The 23,848-nt window shown below is 39.6% G+C and overlaps 2 protein-coding genes across 5 annotated transcripts; both read left to right on the forward strand.

Moving 5' to 3' along the window:
* Positions 1-170: 170 nt before the first annotated feature.
* On the forward strand, positions 171-5,040 carry tfb2m (transcription factor B2, mitochondrial). 2 transcript variants are annotated; one of them, XM_068574103.1, is made up of 10 exons: positions 171-308; positions 806-1,155; positions 1,636-1,819; positions 2,020-2,111; positions 2,274-2,427; positions 2,802-2,950; positions 3,336-3,425; positions 3,706-3,765; positions 3,867-4,015; positions 4,225-5,039. In XM_068574103.1, the coding sequence occupies exons 2-10, from the start codon at positions 871-873 to the stop codon at positions 4,412-4,414; spliced, it is 1,353 nt and encodes a 450-aa protein (XP_068430204.1). In that variant the 5' UTR covers positions 171-308; positions 806-870; the 3' UTR covers positions 4,415-5,039. The 2 variants fall into 2 exon arrangements, with proteins under 2 accessions (XP_068430204.1, XP_068430213.1); XM_068574112.1 differs by having other exon boundaries at positions 178-268; positions 4,225-5,040.
* A 299-nt stretch (positions 5,041-5,339) lies between these two features.
* On the forward strand, positions 5,340-23,659 carry cnsta (consortin, connexin sorting protein a). Of its 3 annotated transcripts, none has more exons than XM_068592292.1 (13): positions 5,340-5,468; positions 7,893-7,981; positions 8,273-8,680; positions 9,374-10,038; positions 12,116-12,146; positions 13,332-13,418; positions 14,004-14,085; positions 15,872-15,893; positions 16,047-16,113; positions 17,267-17,793; positions 18,205-18,426; positions 20,410-20,563; positions 20,808-23,659. In XM_068592292.1, the coding sequence occupies exons 2-13, from the start codon at positions 7,969-7,971 to the stop codon at positions 21,014-21,016; spliced, it is 2,487 nt and encodes an 828-aa protein (XP_068448393.1). In that variant the 5' UTR covers positions 5,340-5,468; positions 7,893-7,968; the 3' UTR covers positions 21,017-23,659. The 3 variants fall into 3 exon arrangements, with proteins under 3 accessions (XP_068448393.1, XP_068448567.1, XP_068448483.1); XM_068592466.1 differs by having other exon boundaries at positions 18,208-18,426; XM_068592382.1 differs by lacking the exon at positions 5,340-5,468 and adding an exon at positions 5,719-5,791.
* Positions 23,660-23,848: the final 189 nt, after the last annotated feature.

Raw genomic sequence — 23,848 nt, forward strand, 5'->3', positions numbered from 1 at the left:
ATATTTTGTTTGGCAATGTATATGCTTCTCGTAATGCGTGATCGATAAGTTACTTTTCCTTTTTATTTATTTTGTTTACATCTTTACTTCCTGGATTTCTCCCTGGACTCTCTGATTGGCCTTCGTTGAAGTCGCCCGTCAATGACGACATTCAAATGCGCCTGCAGAACCACGAGACTCGCCAAAATAACTGTGGAGGGTCGGATACTCAATGTCACGGAGTTGTACCGGCGAACGGACAGACAATAGCCACCTTTAAATTACCAAGGTGCTTACATTGGGATAAATATAGTTAAACCTTCATTGAGGTATGTCTGCTTTAACAGATAACGAAATTAAAACAGTGTAGTTGTAACTAACGGTCGCGTGTTGCTAGCCATTTGGCTAACACAGTTGATATTGTTAGTATTATGAAACTGTTCAACGCTTTCATGCAACAGACTGTCTCTTACTGTGTAACGTTACCTCTGGGCGAACTTATGACCAAAGTGTGTGAATCTACGAGATGTAGGACAGGGGACGATTCTCTAGTTAGACTGATAGGAAAGTTTACCTCCTTACGTGCCAGTAGAACATATTTATCATGGTGTTTGTTATTACCTTAATCACATACAACATTTAAAGCGTGTTTTATATATGTCATCCACGGTCTCTGCACTTTTAATACGTTAGTAAAACGTCAGGTTAGCAACTCGAACAGTGAGATACGTAAGTGTCATTTAATAATGGTAACATGTTGCTGCCACTGCAATGTCTGCTGTTAATCTTAACAGCATTGATCCTTTTCCCTCCCCATTTCCTCCAGGCAATGGCCGATTGAAGAGGTCCCTCAAACTTCCACCCAATCTTCGCTGCAGTTACAGGTCCACCATGTCTACCCAGATCTGTAGAGCGGTGGAGCTGATGCGCTCTGCTTGCTGCCAGAGCATCATAAGTAGGTCCTGTTTGCACAGTGCAGTGTTAGCCTCTGTAGGTCATTCTTGCATGCGTGTCCCTGTGGCTCCTATGCTTCATCAAAGGACCTACAGCCTGGACTCTGTTTCTTCGGGTCCTGGTTGCCCAACACTTGGGCCAAGCTCCCAACAGCCTTGTGCACAGAGGACATCCACTTCCTCAGCACTCACACACAGGAACCTGTCTACTGTGGCTGTACAGGTAGGCAGTCGTCTTTGATGATCAGCTTTTTAAATATTTGTTTCACTGAGGTCTGATCATTTTATTGTAGAGGCCCACAAATGCATATATCTACTCAGCCCAAAATGTTTTGCCCAAGACAACTGTTATTAGCCTAGATGATGACTCTTTTTTGTTGTATTCTTATCTATGCTGCATTCTAGTTTCCTGTATTCTGTTATGTCTGCTGCGGCAATGCTCACAGTTTGCATCAGAGACCATTACGTTTCAATTCATTTGGTTCTATCCTAAAACACTGTGTAATAATTGAGGTTTTCATGGCTCCAAGAACCCCTTTGTGTGAGGAGAAAATCCAAGTATTGATGGAGATCTTGTGTTTTGTGTTGTAAGCCTAAAAAGATAATAAAGAGAAATTTGACTTTTTTAATATACATGAAGCTTTTTCCACATATGATCATATCAATTGTTTTACTTTTCAAGTGCGTTTCTGTGTTTTTCCAGGGCCAATGTCGTCATCTTTGCCGGCATGACTTTCTGGAGCTTGGCAAGGTAGAGGAGAATGTACGGCGTGCTCAAGCCTGTAAAGATCATAGACACTTCATAGTGGACCCAGACGTAGCGGAATTGGTATCGCAGCATCTCAGTCCAGAAGATGCTAAAAGTGTTATTTTTGAAGTTAACCCAGGTACGTATTTGTTTAATAATGTAAATGTAATCTTTATTTGGTACAAATATTGACAGACCAACCAAATATGTGTTTTGTTGGGTGAAATAAAGAAAAATATGCAATTTTATCATTTACTGTATATGTTTGTCCCCATTTCATTAGTCTTGTCTGTGAATTTACAATTTATTTATGGTTTTGTTTGTGTCTGATATTCATAGGTCCTGGGGTGTTGACAAGGACATTGCTAAATGCTGGTGCTCAGAGAGTTGTGGCTCTTGAAGGGAATAGGTCCTTCTTACCTGATCTACAGGTAACACAAACATTGCTATGCATCAAACAATTTTTGTACCTTTTACGCTTAGTTCTATTCATTTTAATTATCAGACTATATATATTTTAAATTGTATTTGATAATTTATTCATTTTCTTTTATGTAGTTGTTGGTGAAATATTTAAGCTTTTTTTGTTGTAGGAGTTGGAAGGACGTCTTGATGGTCAGCTGGAAGTACTTCACTGTGACTATTTCAAACTAGACCCCATTGCCGGTGGACACCTTAAACCCCCTGCGATGTTTACTGACAAACTATTCACTGACTTGGGAATATCAGAAGTTAGCTGGACTGATGGTGAGAAGAAAAGAAAACTAAGACAATACTGTGTTGCAAATTCAATATCCCTCAATTTCCTAAATGCAAAGAGGTTTCCTCTTGTTGAGCCTCTGGCTGCAAACAGATCTGTCTGTCTGTCTGTCTGTCTGTCTGTCTGTCTGTCTGTCTGCCTGAGTTCTCTAACCATGTATATCTACTTACCTACCTTAATCTCCACATTTGGTGAATCAAAGGTTTCAAACATTTAGATAAATGTGTAAAAAAAAAAAAATCACATTGCATCATTGTAATGACTTTGTATGTAGCTTTTACACAATAACATATGACTGAATAAGCATTCTGAATTTCATATGTAATGTATTGGTAATATATTCATGCTTGTGTCTTTCCAGACATCCCAGTGAAGGTGGTCGGTATCCTGCCTCTGAGTAACGGGCGTAGCATGCTGCTGAAGATGGTTTACGCTTTGTTTGAACGGCTGTCTGTCTACAGATACGGAAGAGTAGAGCTCAACCTCCTTATAAGCGAGAAGGAATACCTGGTAAAATAACAAGAGCATTTAAACCTGCATGTGTGTTACATCCATGCTCGTGATTCTTGTTTTCATTTTAGGCAGCTTTAACTCAACTCAGATTTATACTGAGGCTGTGGTTTCACTTGTCTTTTCAATACAACTTTAGTAATCAGATGCACCAGATTGGAATTCAGCCGTGTCTACGTATGTGTCCCCCCACATGAGACTTCAATGCCTGATCAATTGGATAAGTGTAACCACAGCCTTTGTCAATCATCAGCTTCAGAGATCTTCCCTGAAAATTGTCATTTTGCTGCTGACAACACAATCACTAATTAAAGCTGAGGGAGACTTGTGTCTGCTAACTAAAACTATTTGATAATCCGATTGTGTGTTGTTATTTCTCCATCAGACAATGATGTCACGTCCAGGTGAAATGAGCCGCTACAGAGCCTTTAGTGTACTCTGGCAGATGGCCTGTGATATCAAACTACTACACAAGGTACAATATAAAGAAGCATGACACAATACCTTTTGATGATTGTGCAAATGTAATAAAACCAGTAAGGTTGACATCCAACAACTGTTTATTTTCAGTAAAAACAAAAGTATTTGAAAGTTGAAAAAAAACATGTTGGAGAGTTTTGTTTCATGATACTTCCTTGAAGCTAATGTCGGGGATTATGCTACTAAAGCTTCCATGTTAGCACATATTTTAAAAGAGGGTGAACCTGATTAAAAGAGTCTTTTAGTGGTCAACCTCCTCATTTCTCTCTGTGCAGGAACCCTGGGAGTCATTTGCGAGGTCTTCAAAACAGAGAGTCCCAAAGAACAAGGGCATGGTTAGGAAGAGAGCAAACTCAATAACAGCAATGCAAAGTTGATTGTTATGGTCTGTTTAATAAAACCTCTCCCCTCATCCGCTGCCTCTTTCTCCCCTCAGCTTCCCAATGACCACTTGTGCCTGGTGCGTCTGCGTCCGCGGGCTGATCTTTTCTCTGCAGGCCTCACTCCTTCTAATGCTTCAACTTTGCTGATGATGATCAAACAGTGTCTGGTACAGCGGAAGGTCAAGCTCATTGACAGGCTCAAGTAAGCAACACACGCTTACAAAGCTCTTGAGACAGGTCTATAGTCAACACGTTGTACATGTTGCATCAAATAACTGCTCTTTGTGTGTCTAAGTCCTCCACTAAGTGCATCCTTACTATAAATGTATTGTAGGCTTTTTCAGTCAACACATCAAACCTTATTTTCCTCTTGCTTATTCTCCCTTTCTTATGTCTTTTGTTTTTTCCTAGTCTGTGGTCTCCAGATAGTGGGAGTAAGCTGTTATCGGAAATGGGCATGTCGGAGGACATACTGACAGGCCACGTATATCCACAGGAGTATCTTCGACTGTTCCAACTGATTGACAAGAGTCAGGAGTTCACACAGAGCTGGCTTTATGAAGAGACCCTGGAGAACACACTGAGGGGCGGTTTGGGCTAATTATGAACATGCAGGTCATAGTTATAGTTTTATACAAATTGAATACACAACTAAAAATAACACATGTATGATATAGTGATAATGTAAAATAACAATGTGCAATGTAATAAAATGGGGACAGAGAAGATGCATACAAGACAAAAAGTAGTAATAAGTTCAATGTTCATGACATAACTGCAGACGTTTTCTGCAGTGAAAAGATTCAAACAAATATTGCAGAATAAAGGTCTGCATGTTCAAGTGGGCTAAAAGAAAAGCCCTATGCGGCACCGCGTCATACTTAATGCAGAAATGTGCATATTATCGACTAAATAATGCAACTGCAGTTTTGCTAATGCAATATAGTGTGACAGCAGTGTCACAAGAAAGCCTCGCTTGTATCTTATCTTGCGTACATTTACAAACCTAGTCAAGGCAAAAAAAAAAACTAGGCAAGTCTTTTATATTTATTTATATCCCTTTTGTGAGTATGATTTCAATGTCTGAAATGTCGTGTCTTATGGATTATGTACAGTGTGTGTAATATGATTTGTTAGAAAAACATTAAATCTGCATTTTGATATGCAGCATGGGGAAAAATGCTTGCACCTTCAATGCTCTAATTTTAATGAGTCTCCAAATATATTACTTCTCTTCTCTGGTTGCACTTGGTGATTTATTTGGTTAATCATGCATCTATTTTTGGAACAGTGTTCCCATAGGTCATGAAAGCTGAATTTAACACTTTTTTTGTAGCATGATGCTTTTTTGTATCTTACCTCACCCAACGCTGTCGACAAAGCAAATGGCTGGCTTAAGCAACACCAAAATGTGAAATAGGTGAGCTTAAAGAAAACACACTGGCTTGAATCGTTCAGTGTTCAGAAACATTGCTGCCTCCACACGTGCTGACAGTGTGTGACCACAAGATGGCGACAGAGCTCCTTGTGTCGACCAACAGGCCTGATGACAGCGACGACCGCTGGCTGTCGGTAACACCTACATTCATAAACGTACAACGAGATCCCGAGCAGCCTGTGATGCTTAAGCCTTTACAATTCAACCAACCTCAGCCGTAAGTACCGTTTGACGGTGTTGCTCACGATGCGCATTTATCTGAAGTAAAACGCGGCGCCACGTCGTGTTTTAAAGGTCTTGTCCGCGGTTGTGCGGCCAGATCTGTGCCATTACTCGCCGAGCTCGCGTTAGCTAGCTACAACTAATCTGTCGCCGTCGCGTTGTGTATCTCTGTGTAGCTCCAGGTATTGGTGGACAGTCGTCTCCAGCTACTGAAACGTGCTTTATCCGTCTGATGAGGCGGGACAAGTCCGTCAAAAGCGGTAGAAGCAACACCGCGCGTGACCCGTGACGATAGCGACCACAAAGCTAATCTGTAACGTAAAGTGTTTTACGGTTATCGTATCGTTAACACGATAGCTTGTTACCAGCTATAGGTCAATTAACTTGCACTTTATTTAGCAATTCACCAGTTACGGTTTAAGGGATGAGTGTCATTGTGGAAATGACAGTCACTGTCTCCTGTCACCGCAGGTGTGTCGTCTCTCGTCTCTTGTTTTAACATTGGATTTTCAACTTGTCTTACACGCGCTAATTATTTGTGGACCTAATGGGAAGACTTTTTCTCTCTGATCTTGTTCGCCGTCACTGACGTCACATACATTTTAACTGGTTAGCTAACGTGAGAGACTTCTGGCCTAAATTGGCCACTTGGCCAACACCAATGCCCCACCTCTTTGAATGTCAAGAGTGCACGCCACTACACACATTGTACGTCTCATTTGTTAACTTTTTGTTTCGTTTGTGTAGCTTAATTTCATTTGTAAAACGTAACAGGACAGTCAAGGGCAGTTCATGCCACGATGTTTTTCGCTATGTTCCCGTCTCTCTGTCTCAAGTCTTTGTAGTGGCCCCTCACAGGACAGGATCTGTTTCCTCCACTTTGTGTGTGTCCTTTTGGACGATTCCCCACTCTGTTTGTCCCTTCTTCTGTCTTTCATTATTCATAGGCCCCTGTGGAGTAGGGTGCAGACAAAAAGAGGAGAGGATGGATGGTTGTACGGACAGACGGCTTTGAGGGAGATAGACATTGATGGGGAGGGAAACTGTACTGTAAACAAAGCATTAGAAAGATCTATGACAGGTACAGTAACAGCCATATGTGTAACCTGAAGGACGTTGTTGCATAAGTCTTGATGTCACAGTTGTTGTGCTGGGACCATTTTATCCTCCAGAGAGACATTAAGAGCTTGCAGTAGGAAGACTGCTAGACAGCCTCTTATCCCCTTGGTGCGGATTTGTTCATGAACTCATCTCCCAAGATATTTTTCTGAGACACTCATACCTGTTAACACATATGTATGATTGTCCCTACGGATATTAGTAAGAATATGCACACATGCAATCAAAGTTGTGCAAGGTGTGTTTGCTTTTTTAAAAAAATGTTTGGATTGAGTGTTACAGAGGGAAGTACAGGCTTACAGGAAGAACAATTAGCTTAGTGTTGCAGGAAACCAGAACAGCTATATTCCTCTGAGATAAGCTTACATTAGCCTGGAATAGATATCTAGGGTTTGGAGTCAAGATATTACCATCAATAGTTAACCAGTTGTTGAATGTATAAATGAGTGTTGGCAAAGAATACGTTCATGCATATTTTAGCCAAAGATAACGGGCAAAGTCAGTGCAGTGTTTTAAGAGGGGGCATCTTTGTGTGTTTGTGAAAGGCATTTTTCATAGAAAAGTACAATAGTTTTATTAGCAGAGTTTTATTGATTTCAAAACATTAAAATACACCGCATATATGTGAAAGTCTGTTATACAGTGCATGCGGTTTATGGTTGTGCCACTAACTTAAATGCAGGCTGGCTGTTTTGGGCAATCTCGGTATTATGCAAAGATTGAATCTGTCAGTTTTTCTGTTGAATTTCTTGCTGAGGAAACTGTAAACGTAAGTAAAGCAGTAAAGTAAAAAAGCATGTTCTTGCACTATACTGATTTGTGCTGTACGCTGATTTACCAGTTTCACGACCTACTGCAACCCTTTGCAACCGCCTTGCAATAAATCCTATCTTTGACAATGTTATACTTTTTACTGTCTTAAAAATGTTGTTAAATACTATAAGCATTTTTGGGGCCGTAGTTTGTATCCTCAATTCCTGCAGCACTCCATTGCAGTTTAGTACTCTGTCTTTCTACTGGATATAAATAGGGATGGGCAATATAATGTATTGCATTTTATAACTTTGGCATTTTACCAGGTTTAACAAGGAGTTGGTAAGACTGCGACACTTAAAAAAAGAAAAAAAAATCTTTAAGCACTAGGTTTTTTTTAAAACTCTGGAATGATGCTAAACTTGTTTTGTGTGTCTCCCTTTCGCTCTCTCTCTGGTTCCTCTGAGTGGAGTTTGACTCTGTATTTCTCATGCCTTCTGGCATTAAAATATGCCTGTCTTTTGTCTTGTTCTCCTTATCTTTGCAGACTTGAAGAAGGGCTTATCTAATAGCTGGTGTAGACTTTCATGCTGAAAGCTCAAACATCGTGAGGGTGTTGCCTGATGGATCATGGTGGTGAGTGTTTTAAATGTCACAAAAGTACAACATAAATCATACGCTCAACATATTTAAGTACACTAACCTTAAAACTACGGTACAAATACTATTTGAATGTTATTTACAGTGAAAGTAACATTAACTGAAAGCTGTTAAGAATGCAAGTTTTTTTTCTATGTTGCTTTGTCTTAAGTTGCAGCTGACCTTTATATATGGATCAAAGTAAATCATAGGAATTTAATGGATCTTTGGTTTTCTTACTTTATTAATATTTTTGGAACTTCAACCAATCTTTTATTTTATCTCTAGGTCAGCTTGAGAGGGAGGACAGAGCAATGTCACAATCTCAGGTGGGTGGGACTGACCTCTGTGATAACCTTCTCAATCCTGATTCTCTCACCGCCCAAACACGAAATCTCAACGAGACTAACGTGCTCGCACAGACTCAAAGCCTCTCCCCTTCACAAAAGGAAGAGGGGGGAGGACTTATCCAAAAAAAACCTGTCAACAATAATGGGAAGGACTCAGAGGAGGTGCACGGAAAGGAGGGCAACACAGGGAGAGGCAGAGAGGAGGATGAAGAAGACATTGATGAAGTGATGAAGGGAGGAGAAGAAGAAGAAGAGGAGGAAGAAGAAGAATCAGAGGACTCAAGCTGTCTAATTTGCTGCCAGTCTCCTGAAACTCCAATGACAGATTCCTCCTATTCAGAGACAGGTAGGGAACATAAACAAAAACATACACTTTCACAGACACAACGTTCTGTCTTATCTTTTGCCTGCAGTAATACTCTTTAAGCCCCTTAGAGGCAGTAGAAGACCACAACAAGCTAACAGATACAGCGAGCAGTGTTGCAAAATTATTGCCAGGGATCGTCATTGGGAGCGACCCCTTTTATACTACATGTAGATTCATTGTCAGTGTGAAACAATATTTAATGGAGGACAGAAAAAATATACCGTAACAGAAGTTAGACAGTTAGGCTAAATTTATAAAAATGAACACCCAATTCCAAAGCTTTAGATAGCATCCAATACTATAGCTAAAGGAAAAGGGTAAACTTACAAATGTGGTAGTCACTTGTTTGGATTTTTTTGTTTTTATAATCACAATAATAATAATAGTTTCAACTCATATAGCGCTTTTCATAGTACACAAAGACGCTTTTTTGCTTGAAGGAATTCTGTGTCACATTTAAGGAGGTTTATTGGCAGATATTGAATATAATATTATTAATACAATACATAATGTAAAGACATTTGTATCTATGTTGGGAGCTCTTCCACAGCACAGTCCCTTATACACCCGTGTCTTCAGGAGTTTTAGACAGCTGGTTTGGAGTCATGCAGTTTCATGGTTATGCGTTCTCTCATGTCATGTGTTTGGCGCTGTCTTTCTTTTCCTCTATAGGCAGTCTGTTGGAGACTCTGTATCCTTTCAGCCCTACGACCAGTCCAGAGCCTACATCCCCTGTCATTCCAGTGGTCAGCCCAAAAACGGCGCATCCCGCCAGTCAAGTGGAAATGAGTCAGATCGATCTCAAAGTGGATTCTCATATCACTGACGCAGTGGCCACCACCACAGGGTCCACCTTCTCCACATGGCCTATAGATTCTCCTACATTAACTTCACCTTCAGACGCCAGCCCACTTGGGCCTACATGTATCACAGAAGCTACAGGCAAGACGGCAAAAAATACTAACCTCACTCCAGGACATCTTACCTCATCGACAAAGCCGCACTTAAACTATGGGCCCACATGCACAAGAGGGTTCCCCTCAAGAGCAGAGACATGTACAGTATCTGCTTGCACCGAGATGTGCAACACTTCCATTGCTTCCACTCCTATGAGTGCAACAGCAAAATCCCTTCCTTTCACCACAGGGCCTACGACTACTGGTACAGAAGCCAATACCACCTCAAAATGGGAACACATTACCTCCACTCCAGAGCCCTCTTGTCTTTCAGTCTCCACCTGCGCTGCAGGGCTTATTCCAAGCCCTGCCCCGCTGGAGTCTCTGGAGGAGTTGGCACAAAGAGGAGATGACATTCACCTTCCACAGTACCTTCACCAGGTAACTCTTCTTGTTTTATTTGTGGCATAGTATGTCAGATACCTCAAACAGTTTATCACCACCAAACCAGGCAGTCACTCACCTTTTAACAATTATTTGAGTCTTTAATGGTTTCTTTCTTTCTTTCTTCCTTTTTCTTTCTGTCATTTTAGTCTGTTCACATTTTTTCTCTCACACTAGTTATAAAATCACTGTTGTCTACTCAACCCAATAATCTAAAAGACACTTTGTACCCTAAAGCATGAGTGACTTCAGCATCCAAACACAGGCCTGCACGCATGATCCACCTCTCACACACAGACATGCGTGACTAGACATGTTTTAGGGTGTGTGAATATTTCTGTCAGTTTGAGTTACATGTCTCCACCAGGCACACCTGAGCTGTGTTTTAGTGCGCGTGTGCGTTTTGTGTGTTTCTCTCTGCAGGTCTGATCTTAACTAACCATCAAAAGCAATTTCAGTGGAAAGCTCTTATATGAGCTCATATGCCTTACTCAATTTGAATGCTATAAGTGGATTATTATTATAACCCTATTTTTTTCTTTATTTTGTCTGCAGATTATCCATCTATTTTTTTTTAAAATATTTGTGATATCAATATAAACTAAAGAACAAGACTATTTACTAAATTGTATTTTCTGTTCCAAAATACAGTACAATAATTCAAATACACTATAATACATCAAATACAGCTTACTTTTGTTCAAATTATAATTAGGCCATAGCCTTATATGTATTGTAACTTAACATCAGTAGTGTAGGCTAGTGAGCCATAGTTTGGCAGCGAGTTCAGTGCTTTTCAAAAGAGGAGGGAAGCAGAGGTCACAAATTAGTTTGAAAGTAACTAAAACCAACACAGTAGCATAAATAGGAATTGTTGGAAAACCAGCTGAGAAAGCCAGCGTGGAGGGCCAAAGAATGGACAAATGTCTTCAAAGTTCATTAAAAACATGTTATGACAAAGGTATCCCTGTCAACAGTGTAATCACTTGTGAATTTCCTAGTTTCCTAGAATGTTCCTAGTTCACAAACATAATGTGCCAATATCACATTATCATACGCAGAAATGGGTAAATGTATATATTTTCACATTTTCACTGTGTATGTAATCATGTTATTTTTTAGAAAATGAATCTTAAAATCTGCCCTATCCTTCTTTTCAATGTTTTTCAACGTACGACAGGGTTGCACAAGGGTAAACAAGTTGTGTGATACGTGAGGACCACATCAGGTTGTTTGTGATGCTTATTCCCAGGAACTTAAAGCTGCTAACACTTTGTAAGGTTGTTGTTTATTCTCTTTATGAAGTCTCATTAATAAGAATCCTAACAACTACATTGAAAAGACAGGACAATGTTATACTCTTTCCAACTTTATTGCTGAGTTGCATCAGTAGAGTTACCTATAGAGGTCATTCAGTCGTCACTGCCCCTCTCTTCATTAGAAATGTGAGAGCCTTTTGTGCTCCTTTCCTCCTCCTCCTCCTCCTCTCTCTCAAACACACACACGCTCTCTCTCTCGCACACGCACACACACGCACACACACACACACACACACACACACACACACACACACACTCTTGTTCTGAGATCAACTGAGCAGCATGAAAGCGACACTTGCTAAAGAGAGGTAGAGTGTCATAGTCTCTCGGTTTTTTGTATCTTGCTATGTGTCTTATTTTTCACTCTCATTTTCACTCTTTTCCTTCTAAATGCAAAGGACTTGCTTAACTATTTTCTTAGGTTTCTCATATCAGAGTAAGTTTTTGTCTGTCATAGTTAATGATTGAAGTCAGTGTGTCAGAACAGTTATAGCTCTTCGTAGTGTTATGGTTCTACGTTCTATATTGGTGTTTTTTTCTCCCTGTTATCCTTTACTTTGTCAGATCTGATTTAGATTGTTATCTTGTGTCATAGTTGAGAATTACTGTGCATGAAGAATAGTTTCAGTCTGGGTTCAAACCCCATTCAAGCCCTCTTTTCCTGGTAGCTTCTGTGACATAACTGATGTGATGAAAGCATAAAAAAGCGCATGCACTTGATTTAAAGTTGTAATGTCTTTTCTCTATCTCTGCAGATTGCCGAGGCCTTTGTCCTTCACAAAGACTGTATCCTTTTTATTATGTTGCTGTGTGTTTTGGAATGGGTTGTGCTATGAGTGGTATAAACGTACCTCCGGTCTGCTAACCTTACTGCTTGGTATTCTGCACTTTTTTTTGGCAATTTTATTTTATGTTTTTCCATCTGTATTATTTCACACACTGGAGTAAGAGCCTGAGGATTTGGAGTGACTTGTCGCACTAACACTTCAGATTTACATACGGAGTGGTAAAAAAAAGACAGAGGAGAATAGAGTGGAAAAGAACTTGGAGAGAGGGGGATAGAGAGAGGGGGAGAGAGAGAGAGAGAGAGGGGGAGAGAGAGAATGTGAAGAGGGGTAATTACAGAAGGTAGAACACAGAGGGAAAGTACCTGCCTCTAATCTGGCTTATGCAAATTGTTTAGAGACTCGCAAGGTAAAGAGGCAGAAAGAAGACGCATACACGAAGGAAAGATGATTAACCAGGTGAAAAAGAAAGAAAGCTAATTTCCAAGTTAATTTTACAGTAAATTAATGATTATCAGCATTCATAAACAAAGCCTTTGCCTTGATTGGATATCAGTTGTAGTAAAATTAAATGATGCCAATCATTTGAAATTTCTAAATGTTTGCAAATAAAAAGGTTCTTTGATCTTCTCTGTATCATGCATACACTACATTAATTATTTGCAGACACACTTACAAAAAGAGACGCTCTTATACAAAATATACTCACACACTTGCAGTCAATAAAGAGAGAGTATGAGATGAAGTAGGTGTAAGGGAGAAAGAAGGCAAGCATGCAAAAGAATTGGAAGTTTTGACAGGTTGATTCAGAGGAAAGAGACACAGTGAGAGGGAAGAAATAAAAGAGTCAAAGAGAAGGGAGAGCTAGCTAAGCTATGTCAGGCATGTACATAGGGTTACTTAGAGAGAAAAGGCATTCATCCATGTCAAAGACGGATTGTGTTCTGGCTGCTCGTATCCATAAACATGAGAGACTGCGTTCTCCATAAACATGAGAGACTGCGTTCTGGAGTGTTTTTACTTCTTTTTTTTTTTAATCTCTGGCCTGACTGTTTACCCCTTTTCCCCTGCCTTCTTCTGTCTTTCTCTTAATTTATGTTTTTGTTTAAAATAAACCGTACTCTGTCAGGCTTGTTGTACTGTGTTTGTGTTTAAGTTGATGTCGTTCTTAACCTGTGATGTTCAGACCAGCGGGCATTATGGTGCATCCAACTAGAGAGACTCTATCACCAGAGAGTACTGCACAACCTGAATGCACTAGAAGAACAGTGGGGTAACATACATGCGCACCACACACCTACATCAGATGCATATTTACACTATCTTATGTACAGTACATACCTCTCTATGTAACAAAATATGTTTTGTTGTATTTGTAATACCAATGTGTTTATTGGGATTTGGGCGTCTCAAAAAAAAAAGCTGTAGAAGAAGTTGTCTTATATTAAATAATCAGAGATATTCACATACCAAGAATACAATATCACAATGCAGTACATACAACCATTTGTGAAATAAATAAGTTGTGTACTATATGACAGCTTCACATACACTTTACATATTTCTGAATATCATCCTTGTCATTGTATTTGTCCACATGCACAGCTATGAAGCACAAAACTGCTAAACAGTATGACTGCAGTGTCTGTGTCTCATCCACTGGATCCCAATAATGTATATTTAATGTAGTTTTAGTGATCATATAATGTATATTCCATCAGGAAACATTCAGGATAATTGACCTATGTTGCATTCATATTTGTATTGCTTACAGGGCAGCTCAGCTCTTAAAGGCTGCCTCATAGTTGTAACAATGCTTTTAACTCCCTGCATCTTTGTGTGTCTCCATGTCTCTCAGAGAGTCGGTGTACAAGTTCTTTCTTCGACCGGGCAACCCAACATCTGGACACACTAAAAAACATCTGCCAGACACACAGACGGTGTGTGTGTGTTGTGTGTACGTGTGTGTGTGTGTGTGTGTACTCTTCCAGGGCTTGAAATAGCATGTGCATTTGCACTGTAGTGCACATAAAATTGTAGCTGTGCATATAATTCTCAGCTCTACATGTATCAGTTCACGTAACTGTTCAGTGTTGGAAATTGTCCTCGAGTCTCATTCGATGGCATTGTTCACACGCGCTCCCGGCACATTTTCTTACGCACTGATAATTTATATGAGGTTTCTGACGGTGCAAAGGCAGACAAGACGGAGCAGCACAGCAACAGCAACATCGTAAAAAACTGTGATCACGTGAACCATCCATTACAAAAACCCAGCAAGCCGCTGGCTTGATTTTTTTCTTCTTTTCTATAGATGCTGTTGCGGTACGGCTAGCTGGAGCATCCAATAAGGTTAAAGGAAAACTAATATTTAAGGGATAATTTCTTACATTTTATATCCCAAATAAAATCTGTTGCCCTGCGCAAATAAAAAATATTGGAGAGGGTTGTCTCTCTTTGCCCTGCCCCCCAGATTCAAAGCAAGCTCACGAGGATTGTTGAAGAGAACGCTGAACTGGCATGAGTGCTTGACAAACTAAATTTGAATGCATTCATATGATCATGTCAAATTTAAAGTGATTTAGTTTCTAAATTGAAGAGTTAGTATGTAATCGTGGTGAAGAAACCAAACAAAATGATGCATTAAAAAACCTTTTGTGGTGCCGGTAAAATATAAAAAAGCATGAGAGGAACTTGCAGATAGTATACATCTTTATTTCATTGTTAATTAGCAAACTAGTCACCAACATGCATGAGAACAATAGTTTGATAGTAAATTGTGACCTTTTTGCCATTTCCACCATTTCCATTGGCTGCACACAGTCCTTCCACTTAGCAAATTGTCGCCAAGAAATCACTAATATAAAACCCCTTACAGCTCTTCTGTGACTAAAATAGACAAGATAGGTGTAAATTGGACGACTTTAGATTTATTTACTAACTTAAAACTGAGCAAGGTGGTTTCCACATTTTTTGTCTTGGTCTTTCTACTCTTAAGGAAAATAGATCAGATGGACTGGTTGTTCTCGTCTTACTCGAGTTGTAAGATTGTATTCAAGTATAGTGACCCACATGTCAGAATATGTCTTTTATATACATTATTTAACCCACTTATGTGGTGACATAATTATAAGTTGTTGAAACAATCTAGAACATCTAGATTTTACAACACAATCATTCAAGGTAACTTTGCATGTTCATTACTGTTGTGCTTCTGTCATAAAAAGTGTGTGTGTGAGCATACTTGTGTTTGTTGTGGAGTGTGCTCATGCAAATTAGTCAAGGAAAGGCCATCGTGGCATTTTAAAATAGGAAGTCCTATTAAGTGACTTAAGTCAAAAAGTATGCCTTTCAGATACACAACACAGCGTCTCAAAACATATGCACCTGCTTAATCTGTGTGTTCCCAGACAGGTGGGAGTATGTGTGTGTGTTCGTCTGACATGGATTTCTGTGTGTTTTGAGCTCTGCAGTGATAGTTTAAACACATGGTCCTCTGCTGCTGCTGCTGCACTTTCAGACATTTGAGCCATCACACTCCTAAGGTTTCTCACACACACACACACACACACACACACACACACGTAGTAGCCAGGGAAATGTGTTTCGAGCTAATATTAGATTGGAAGAGTAGAGCGGGGTCACCCATCTCTCACTTCTTCAAGCCAAGAACAGACCTTCAATACTTTCACCATCTCACTCTGTCTCTCTCTCTTCTGTTCATAGACCAGGAGCTAGAGATGCTGTGGTAAGACATTCATCTTTGTGTGTGTGTGTGTGTGTGTGTGTGTGTGTGTGTGTCAGAGAGAATGTGCATGCATATAAGATTCGTATACAACATAATTACTAAACTATGTAGTGTATGTACATGTAATGCATATATTTCTTTGTTTGTGTACAGTGTGCGTCACTGGACTTTTTGAGGTCTCCATTTGAAGAAGGTGGTGCACTGCCGTTAGGTACTTCAGGTGAGTGAGTTGGTGTATCAATGTCAAAGTAGGAAGTCCACTTACTGGCTTTACTTAGCTTTCAACCAAAAAGAGATTGAGTCGTTGGCCGCATATACTGATTTAGTTGACATTTTCAGTTGGTAAGTGGACCTGAAATGAACTCTATACAGAAGTCAGATCAAATGTATGATTGAGAAATTTCATTCATATGGCTTTAAACATGGGAACGGCTGATGTACTTCAGGGTCGGTTCAATCCACGGTTTCACTAAAAGACAAATTAAACTTGTTTGTCAAAATACTCACAATCAAACTGCTTTTACACACTTTTGCAAACTCTGATTATTAAATTAAAAGTAATTTTCATGGTGTACTTGGATGGACTAGGGTGGACTTTGATGTTCATCAGACTTACCTTGTTTACTTTTCTGGGTTCAGCTAAAGGCTACATACTGTCTGCTTTTTTGTTTGTCAGTTTTTTTTGCCACACGTATAATTTGCGGTTTCCTTGCTAAAGTTAAATGTGTGACTGATGCATACACACGTTTCAGGTAATGAATACATACAGCTCCCTATGCAAAGTACACTTTAAGGGTAACTACTGTAAATATGTTTTTTGAGGTTTAATGTTGGTCTGTTGAGCCCCTTGAGTTTGTATTAGAGAGCAGCTCTTCATGCATATAGCAATGAAATCCTTGTCAATGTAGACCGTTACATTACATCTCATTTAGCTAACGCTTTCATCCAAAGCGACTAACAATAAGTGGATTCAACCAAGAGTAAAAACTCAGAACAACAAGAATCAAGAAAGTACAATTTTTTCAAGAAAGCAAAACTACAAAGTGCTATCAGTAAGTGCTACTAAAATGCTAGAAAGTGCTACTTTCTTTATTCAAGGTATAGTTAGGAAAGATGTGTTTTTAGTTTGCAGCGGAAGATTTAGAGACTTTCTGCTGTCCTGATGTCAATGGGGAGCTCATTCCACCATTGAGGAGCCAGGACTGAAAACAGTCATGACTTTGTTGAGTGTTTAGATCACAGTGACGAAGCTACAAGACCATTCATTGATGATTCTAATTACGTCAACGAGGGAGGGAAGGCTCACATGGACTAATGGCTTAAAATAACAACACACTCTACTTTTTTACTCTCTGTGTCTCTTTTTCATCCAGTCCATGAGGTTGACGAAGGGATGGAGCAGAGCGGCCATCCAGTTATACCTTCCAGTAGTTTGACCGAAGGGCTTCATTCCCCTGAGATCTCAGAAAAGGGCAGGTCAGACCCAGACAGGGACTGTTTCCATGGAGATCAGCTGAGTGACAAGCAAAGCAGCAACAGAGAGGGAGGAGAGGCAGAGGGAGGGGCAGAATACACCATCTCAGTTATAGGAAATGGACTACACCCCTCTACAGCTGGAGAAATGGATCAGTCCAAGCCCGCAGAGCAGCAGGGAGGAGATTTAGGTCCCACACAGGAACAGGAGGCAAAAGGGGGGGAAGACGGGAGGGAGGTGGAGGAGGCAGCCGAGGCTTTGGAGATGGAAGATGAGGACGAAGAGGAGGAGAGGCAGAAAGAAAAAGACTCTGCTCTATGTCAGAAAGCTCTCCCTGTAGAGACTCTAACCAGTGGGGCAGATGTGGAGCTACAACAGATGCACCCTGACACCCTAGCTGAGGAGAAACTGCATGAGGAGACCCAGGTACATCTCCGAATTTGTAATTCAAAATAAATGTAGAGAAATGCAATTAATGTTTTAAAGTCTGTTATTTACGTCATCTGCGAGTTTCTGGTTTGTTTGCTTAGTTTGTTTCTGTTTCCTGAAAGTATTTGCCAAATAAATTGTGTCACCAGTGTCAGGACCAGTATCCTCTATATGTCTTAAACCAGTGTTGCTACTTCCGTAAATAAATAATGTATCACTTCCTTTGTTCCAGATTACCATTTCCTTGAAACAACTTTCCTATAATTTATCAGATTTCTACGGTGTACAATTTATGTTTTTTATTTGAATGGCTTCCAAATTGTGTTCTCAAACTACAGGGCGACAAATTTGGTTACTGTCTCCATTGCTCTATATTATGTAAGTTATAACTAAATTTTCTTGTTACAGCAGGAGAGTGATAAAGCCTGCTTGCACAAGGCCCGCCGTCCTCAAAAGGCTCACACGGAGCACCAAGAGCAGGGTGAGGAGGTGAAAGAGGAGGAACAGGATGAGGAGGAGGAGGAGGAGGATGAAGAGGAGTATGACGACGACGACGAAGTAGAGCAAGTTGACACCATCAAAGAAGCTTCCTCACTGGACAACATGGCAAAACTCATCAGTGTCGAGGAGGTGTGTACACTATCATTCTTTGCTGTGCATGCCAGAGTGTGTGTGTGTGTGTGTGTGTGTGTGTGTGTGTGTTTTGTAGTATTAGTTTAGGACAGCATGGCGGCCCTAATGGCGTTTTGTAGCCATTACTGTGATACCTCACACTCGGGACTCGCTTCATAGATATGCACTCATTTAAACCTTATATACTGAGAAAATTGGACATTTAGAGAAAAGAAGAAAACTAGACATGTCACGTAGTGTGTAATGCACCTGCAATTTCAGCATCCAGCAGGATTATTGTGTTATTATTCTAATATAATAAATTCAGAATGGTTTATACTAGGGTTGGGCAATGTCTACTGAATTGGCAGATGACTATGACCATAATTAAACATCTCAATGTAAAAGAATATGGTTTGTTTTGGTTTGCTTGCCAAAAAGGCATGAGGTTGGCTGGGGTTTGTATTACTTCAAATAAATTATCTTTTCCTTTCGATTTGTTTGAATCTAATTTTGGGAATAAGTAGCCTAAGTGTTCACCTTCAGTGAGAGATACCTGAAAGACATGTGGAGACATGGTGATGCTTAGTGCATGGAGCAGAGACAGAGAGAACTGAGACACAATGGTAACTGGGGAAGTGGCCCACTTTTATCAAAGACAGGATGTAGCGCAGCCAGGGAGATGTTTTGTAAGCAGTAGTACCTGTAGTATTTGGACTGACAAGACATTTTGTGGGAGGTGGGGGTGGGGAGGGCTGTTGGTGACGATGACACTGACACAAACACTTAAAACAGTGGTTCTCAAACTTTTACTGTAAATAAAATCATTTTGTGACTCCATCTGTGCTTTTATAGATAACAGAATAAAGAACATTGCAACCAGTTTCAGGTAAACCAGATTACTCTATTTTAAAAAAATAAAATTAAAAAATTGCAATCACTTAGAAAAATAACCTTCTATATCTGCAAAAAAAGCCTAATATGTAGTTACTACTAAATAGCTCATTGTGGAAAACAATAAAATATTTTTTTTTTACAAAACAGAATTAGTGCACGTGTGAGCCATCACGTCCACTATTAGTGACTGTAGTAAGCTGCTTTCTTCTATAAATATTTTTAAAACGGGGTTGTAGACTTGATACAGCCGCTCTCAGTTCATGCTCCATGTTGATCTGAGATCTGTTTTCTGTTTTGTGAGACGGAACAGCAGAGAAAACCTCACGAAGAGCTGCTCTGGGTTCAGGAGCATTACTGTTGCCATCTTCACTCTGAGAGCGTCTAAAACGCAGATATAATTGTCTACTTTTCACGCCACATATTTTTCGACGCTCTCTGTCCGCCGCTGTGACTGTGCTCAGTGCTCACCTGTGTGCACGCAAGTGTCTGTCCTCATCAGGGCGGAGCTCTGCTGTGCGTGATACAGAGATCAGTGGAGAAGTGTTAAAGCGTGAGCACGTAGAGACAGAAATTACAAGCTGTTGTGTAGATATGATCAATAAAATATGTCTGTTTAGTTTGTTCAATAACAGAACAAGGTGTAAACCTGTTCTATAGGAAATACAACCTTAAATTACGTTTTGTGATCTGGCGCTATAAAGAAAATTACAAGAGGGCGGGGGGTTTCTTCAGGGGGCAAACCACCCCCCTAAAATAACGGCAGGGGAAACACAGATAAACAGATAATAGTTGGAGGTCTAATGTTCAACTTTTCTCATAGGGAAGCCGTGCCTGATATTGTATGACTATATACTGACTATATATCCTGACAAGGGAAACTGTTGGAGGGGGTGTTGATCATGCGATTTAAAGTTGAATACTGCGATTGTGTGTTATACTGACACCTGGTGGACATGGCTGGTGAAGTGCACCCTTTGTAAAACACACATACACTACATTTTTATTGTTTGTGTATGAAGATAAAAAGATAGATCAAACTGTAGTTTGGTATAAATTGCTGATGTATGCATTCTAACATTTTATTGTTGTTTTTTTCTTCGTCAGATGTCCCCTGCTTCTGGCCTTGTCTCCATATTGAAGAAGCGCCATGTTTGTGTGGACAACATGAGTGTGTCTGCCAGCTCAGAGACCCAACTTGAAAACATCCCTGCCAAAAGACGTGTCCGCTTCAAAGTCCCTGATGACGGCTATGAGCAGGGTGTGTTTATTGCTTACGAGTCATGGATTCGTATCTCTCCATAAACATAGAACATGAACATGTATTGCCTCATTAAAGCGATGATTTAATAAGTTATGTTGGCAGGGTTCATTTTAAGACAATGAAACACACACCAAATGTGCTATTGTCAAACATAATAGATGAATTCTAGAAACATCTCTCTATCGACTGCTCTTTAACTTCCATCCACCATGTCTCTCCCTCTGTTCCTCTTTCTCTGTAGATGTTGGCGGTGGAGACTCCTGCCTGCTTCTCTTCCTGCTTTGTCTGGTTACCGTCGTGATCAGTATAGGCGGCACCGCTCTTTACTGCGCCCTGGGAGATGTCCACTCCTCAGTCTGTCAGGACTTCTCCAGAAATGCGGACTTCTACATCGGCCAGATACAGAGCGGGATAGCTCAAGTCCAGCATTGGTTTGCTCATGGGTCATAGCAGTATACGGTTTGTCAACACTGTCACTGTCTTGACTGTTTATCGCTGCAGGCTCCAGTAGTCCCTGCTACTTCCTGGAACACTGTTCCATGTGGTAATGGTGCCGGGCAGCTACTACAGTCCCTGCTGCTATGTGGAGCAAGTTGCTATTATGCTGCCTAATCGGCCAAACGGTTTTATCAGATTCGTTTGGCATTTATAAGCCTGCTCTACTGTATTTCTAATGCTCTTTGAATCCAATCCCAGGGTTCATTGAGCCTACAAGTCAAAGGTCAGATGTCCTTTACAACAGTACTTTGAAAAGGGAAATGAAACAGAGAGAGAAAGAGCATAACTGGCGGAGAATGGAGACTATATAACAGCAGAAGAAGGGACCTACACACCTCTCAACACTCTCCAGATTATATAGGTTTAACATCTCAAGCTAGGTTTAGAAACATATAATGTGACTCAAGTGTCCTGTTGAACTAGTTGAGCACCGACTCTGCACACATGTTCACTGTCAGCCGGTGAAGCTTCTGTTAGTGGATACAAGCTTTCACTGACTTCTTCAAGACTCAATCCCCCAATCTATGAATGAGAACAAAGTGATAACATATGTAAAAAAAAAAGAAAAAAAAAAGTATGTATAGTTTGTTAACCGAGTGGCACAGAGATGCTGCCACACACACAGCACACACGGGGAGTGGCTCAATGGGAATTTTACAAACTTCTGCAACCACTAGTGTTGCTTTTAATGTTGACTTTTTTAAATCACAAATGAAACTTTAAAATGAACACACCATTGTGTGGTCTTCTACTTGGAATGAAATCATTATGTCTTAATCAACCTTTGAATGAAGGTTTGGAGTGTAATGTTAAACTTGGTTTTGTGTCACTTGTGGGGCATTTATGTATTATTATTATGTATTACTTGACATGAGCGTCCTGTCGCTGCCCTTCTCTGGATAACTTTTTGCAGTGAGCTTACATGGCTGCCACTGGAGACTTAAAGTCTAAGCTACCTTTATGGTGTTCAATGAGGTAGACTTCGCTTTGTGTAGCATATGCAAAATGTATAGGAACACAGTGCAACTCTGTATATATTGTCAGACGAATGTTTAACATGTTGCACATAAGACTGGTACGATTTTTTTAAATATAATGCAATATTTCTACAGGAGTTGTTGGATTGGTCCTGGACTAAATGTAGACTTGATTTGATTACAAATAAAAAATATCCATATCAACAAACTGTTTTCAGGTTCATCGGGAAAAGTTCACGCAAATGAACTTCAGTTATGCACAGATAACTTGGAACAGAACATACTCAACTCTTAAGATAGTCTAGCTGTGTATGGACATTTTTTCTGAAATAAAAGTTACATAGGAATTGTACAATTAGTTCAGGAACCAGTAATTATTCAGTGTATTCTCAATCGGTACAGGCCTTGATGTCAATGGGATCATTTGAAGCTCTTGTCTGTTTGCTATTCTTAGGGATTATGATCACCCTCAGTGTGAGATAGGCGGTGTTTAGCCTTTTTTTTTTTCCAAAACAATTCTTTGCAACTCAGAATGATTTCTGCCACAACTTAGTCTCTTGGTTAAATATGTCTATTGTGTTACATCTGTTGAGTCCTGATTTGATAGAGAAATAAGTATTTTTTTCTGGCTGGAGAACTGAGTTTGTAATGAGAGACAAAGAAAAAACTGTTCTGGAAAAAGGCGAACGCTTTGTCTTTAAAACCCATCTTATCCAAGCAAACTCTGGGTCATTTTACTCCTTGATTTACCTTGTTGTCTCGTCAGGCATCCATACTTGTTATGTGTCATTTCAACATATTGCAATGTTTATTGTCCGGTAAATTATATTTCCTTTGAATGCCATGAAACTTACCCTCGAAAAACAACATCTTACAAGGGTCTTAATTGTCAGAACGTATAGAAAAAAGAAAATCCATTAAAGAGAGATTTAACTGTCTTACTTTTGCATTTATAATAGTATAAGATGAAACCATGTTATCTTTCTCTCATTCTGTGTCACTTCTGACATTCGTTTGAGATATGAGGTCTTCCGGGATGTAAAATGTAGTAGATGGATTCTTGTTTATTTGCACACGTCATCTGGCTGGTTCAGATGACCATCACTCAGAAAACCTCTTTTTTAATCTGGTGGTTAGTGCAGGTGGTTAAAAAAAATAAAAAAGATGCTTTTGTTTTCTGTGATTGATTATCATACATCAGATTTTTTTTTCAATAGAGAATTTAATTTCTGATTTCTCTTCTTAATACCTGGGTTGTTTATTTTTCATTTGGTTTCCTTTATCAGTTTTTGAGAATGATTTGAAACCGGTGAGTTTATGCTTTTGTTGTCATTATCATCTGCTATGATTGATAAAATATTCATGATTCTTCCAAATGCAAACATTGGATGTATTTTCATTTGTTTGCCCAATTGTTTTTTTTTTAACAGAACATTCAGAAATGAATGAATGAATAATCATGGTTTTTGTGTATGAATCAGTACTGTGTACCGCTAATATTAGCCGAAGGAACAGTGTTTTATAAATAGTTGGATGAACTCTTTCTCTTTGTTCTTAACAATTGTAATAAGGAGATGAGTTTTTTTTTAATGATCTTCCTTTTTATATCTTCCGTAAAAGCCGCTAAAAAAAAGTTGTTTGAGTCTCTGATCTGTCTCTAATGCGACAATGGCCACTGTTCTTCTTCAAACAGCTGGACAGTTATGGTATTCAGACATTTTAAACCTTTTGTGAAAACTTTTCACTGTGCAGAGTTTAAAAAAATATGCTAAGAGTTAAAGTAGACTGTAAGTCACACAATGGATGT

Source organism: Clinocottus analis, unplaced genomic scaffold (genome assembly GCF_023055335.1).
Source record: "Clinocottus analis isolate CAN_PGR_092001 unplaced genomic scaffold, fCliAna1.0.p SCAF_1, whole genome shotgun sequence".
Lineage (NCBI taxonomy): Eukaryota > Metazoa > Chordata > Actinopteri > Perciformes > Cottidae > Clinocottus > Clinocottus analis.

Coding starts and splice junctions, on each gene's coding strand:
- tfb2m (XM_068574103.1), top strand. CDS start 871: ATGTCTACCCAGATCTGTAGAGCGGTGGAGCTGATGCGCTCTGCTTGC. Junction 2,428..2,801: donor AGAAGTTAGCTGGACTGATG/GTGAGAAGAAAA, acceptor GTGTCTTTCCAG/ACATCCCAGTGAAGGTGGTC. Junction 2,951..3,335: donor TAAGCGAGAAGGAATACCTG/GTAAAATAACAA, acceptor TTTCTCCATCAG/ACAATGATGTCACGTCCAGG.
- cnsta (XM_068592292.1), top strand. Junction 14,086..15,871: donor ATCTGCCAGACACACAGACG/GTGTGTGTGTGT, acceptor TTCTGTTCATAG/ACCAGGAGCTAGAGATGCTG. Junction 20,564..20,807: donor TGATGACGGCTATGAGCAGG/GTGTGTTTATTG, acceptor CTTTCTCTGTAG/ATGTTGGCGGTGGAGACTCC.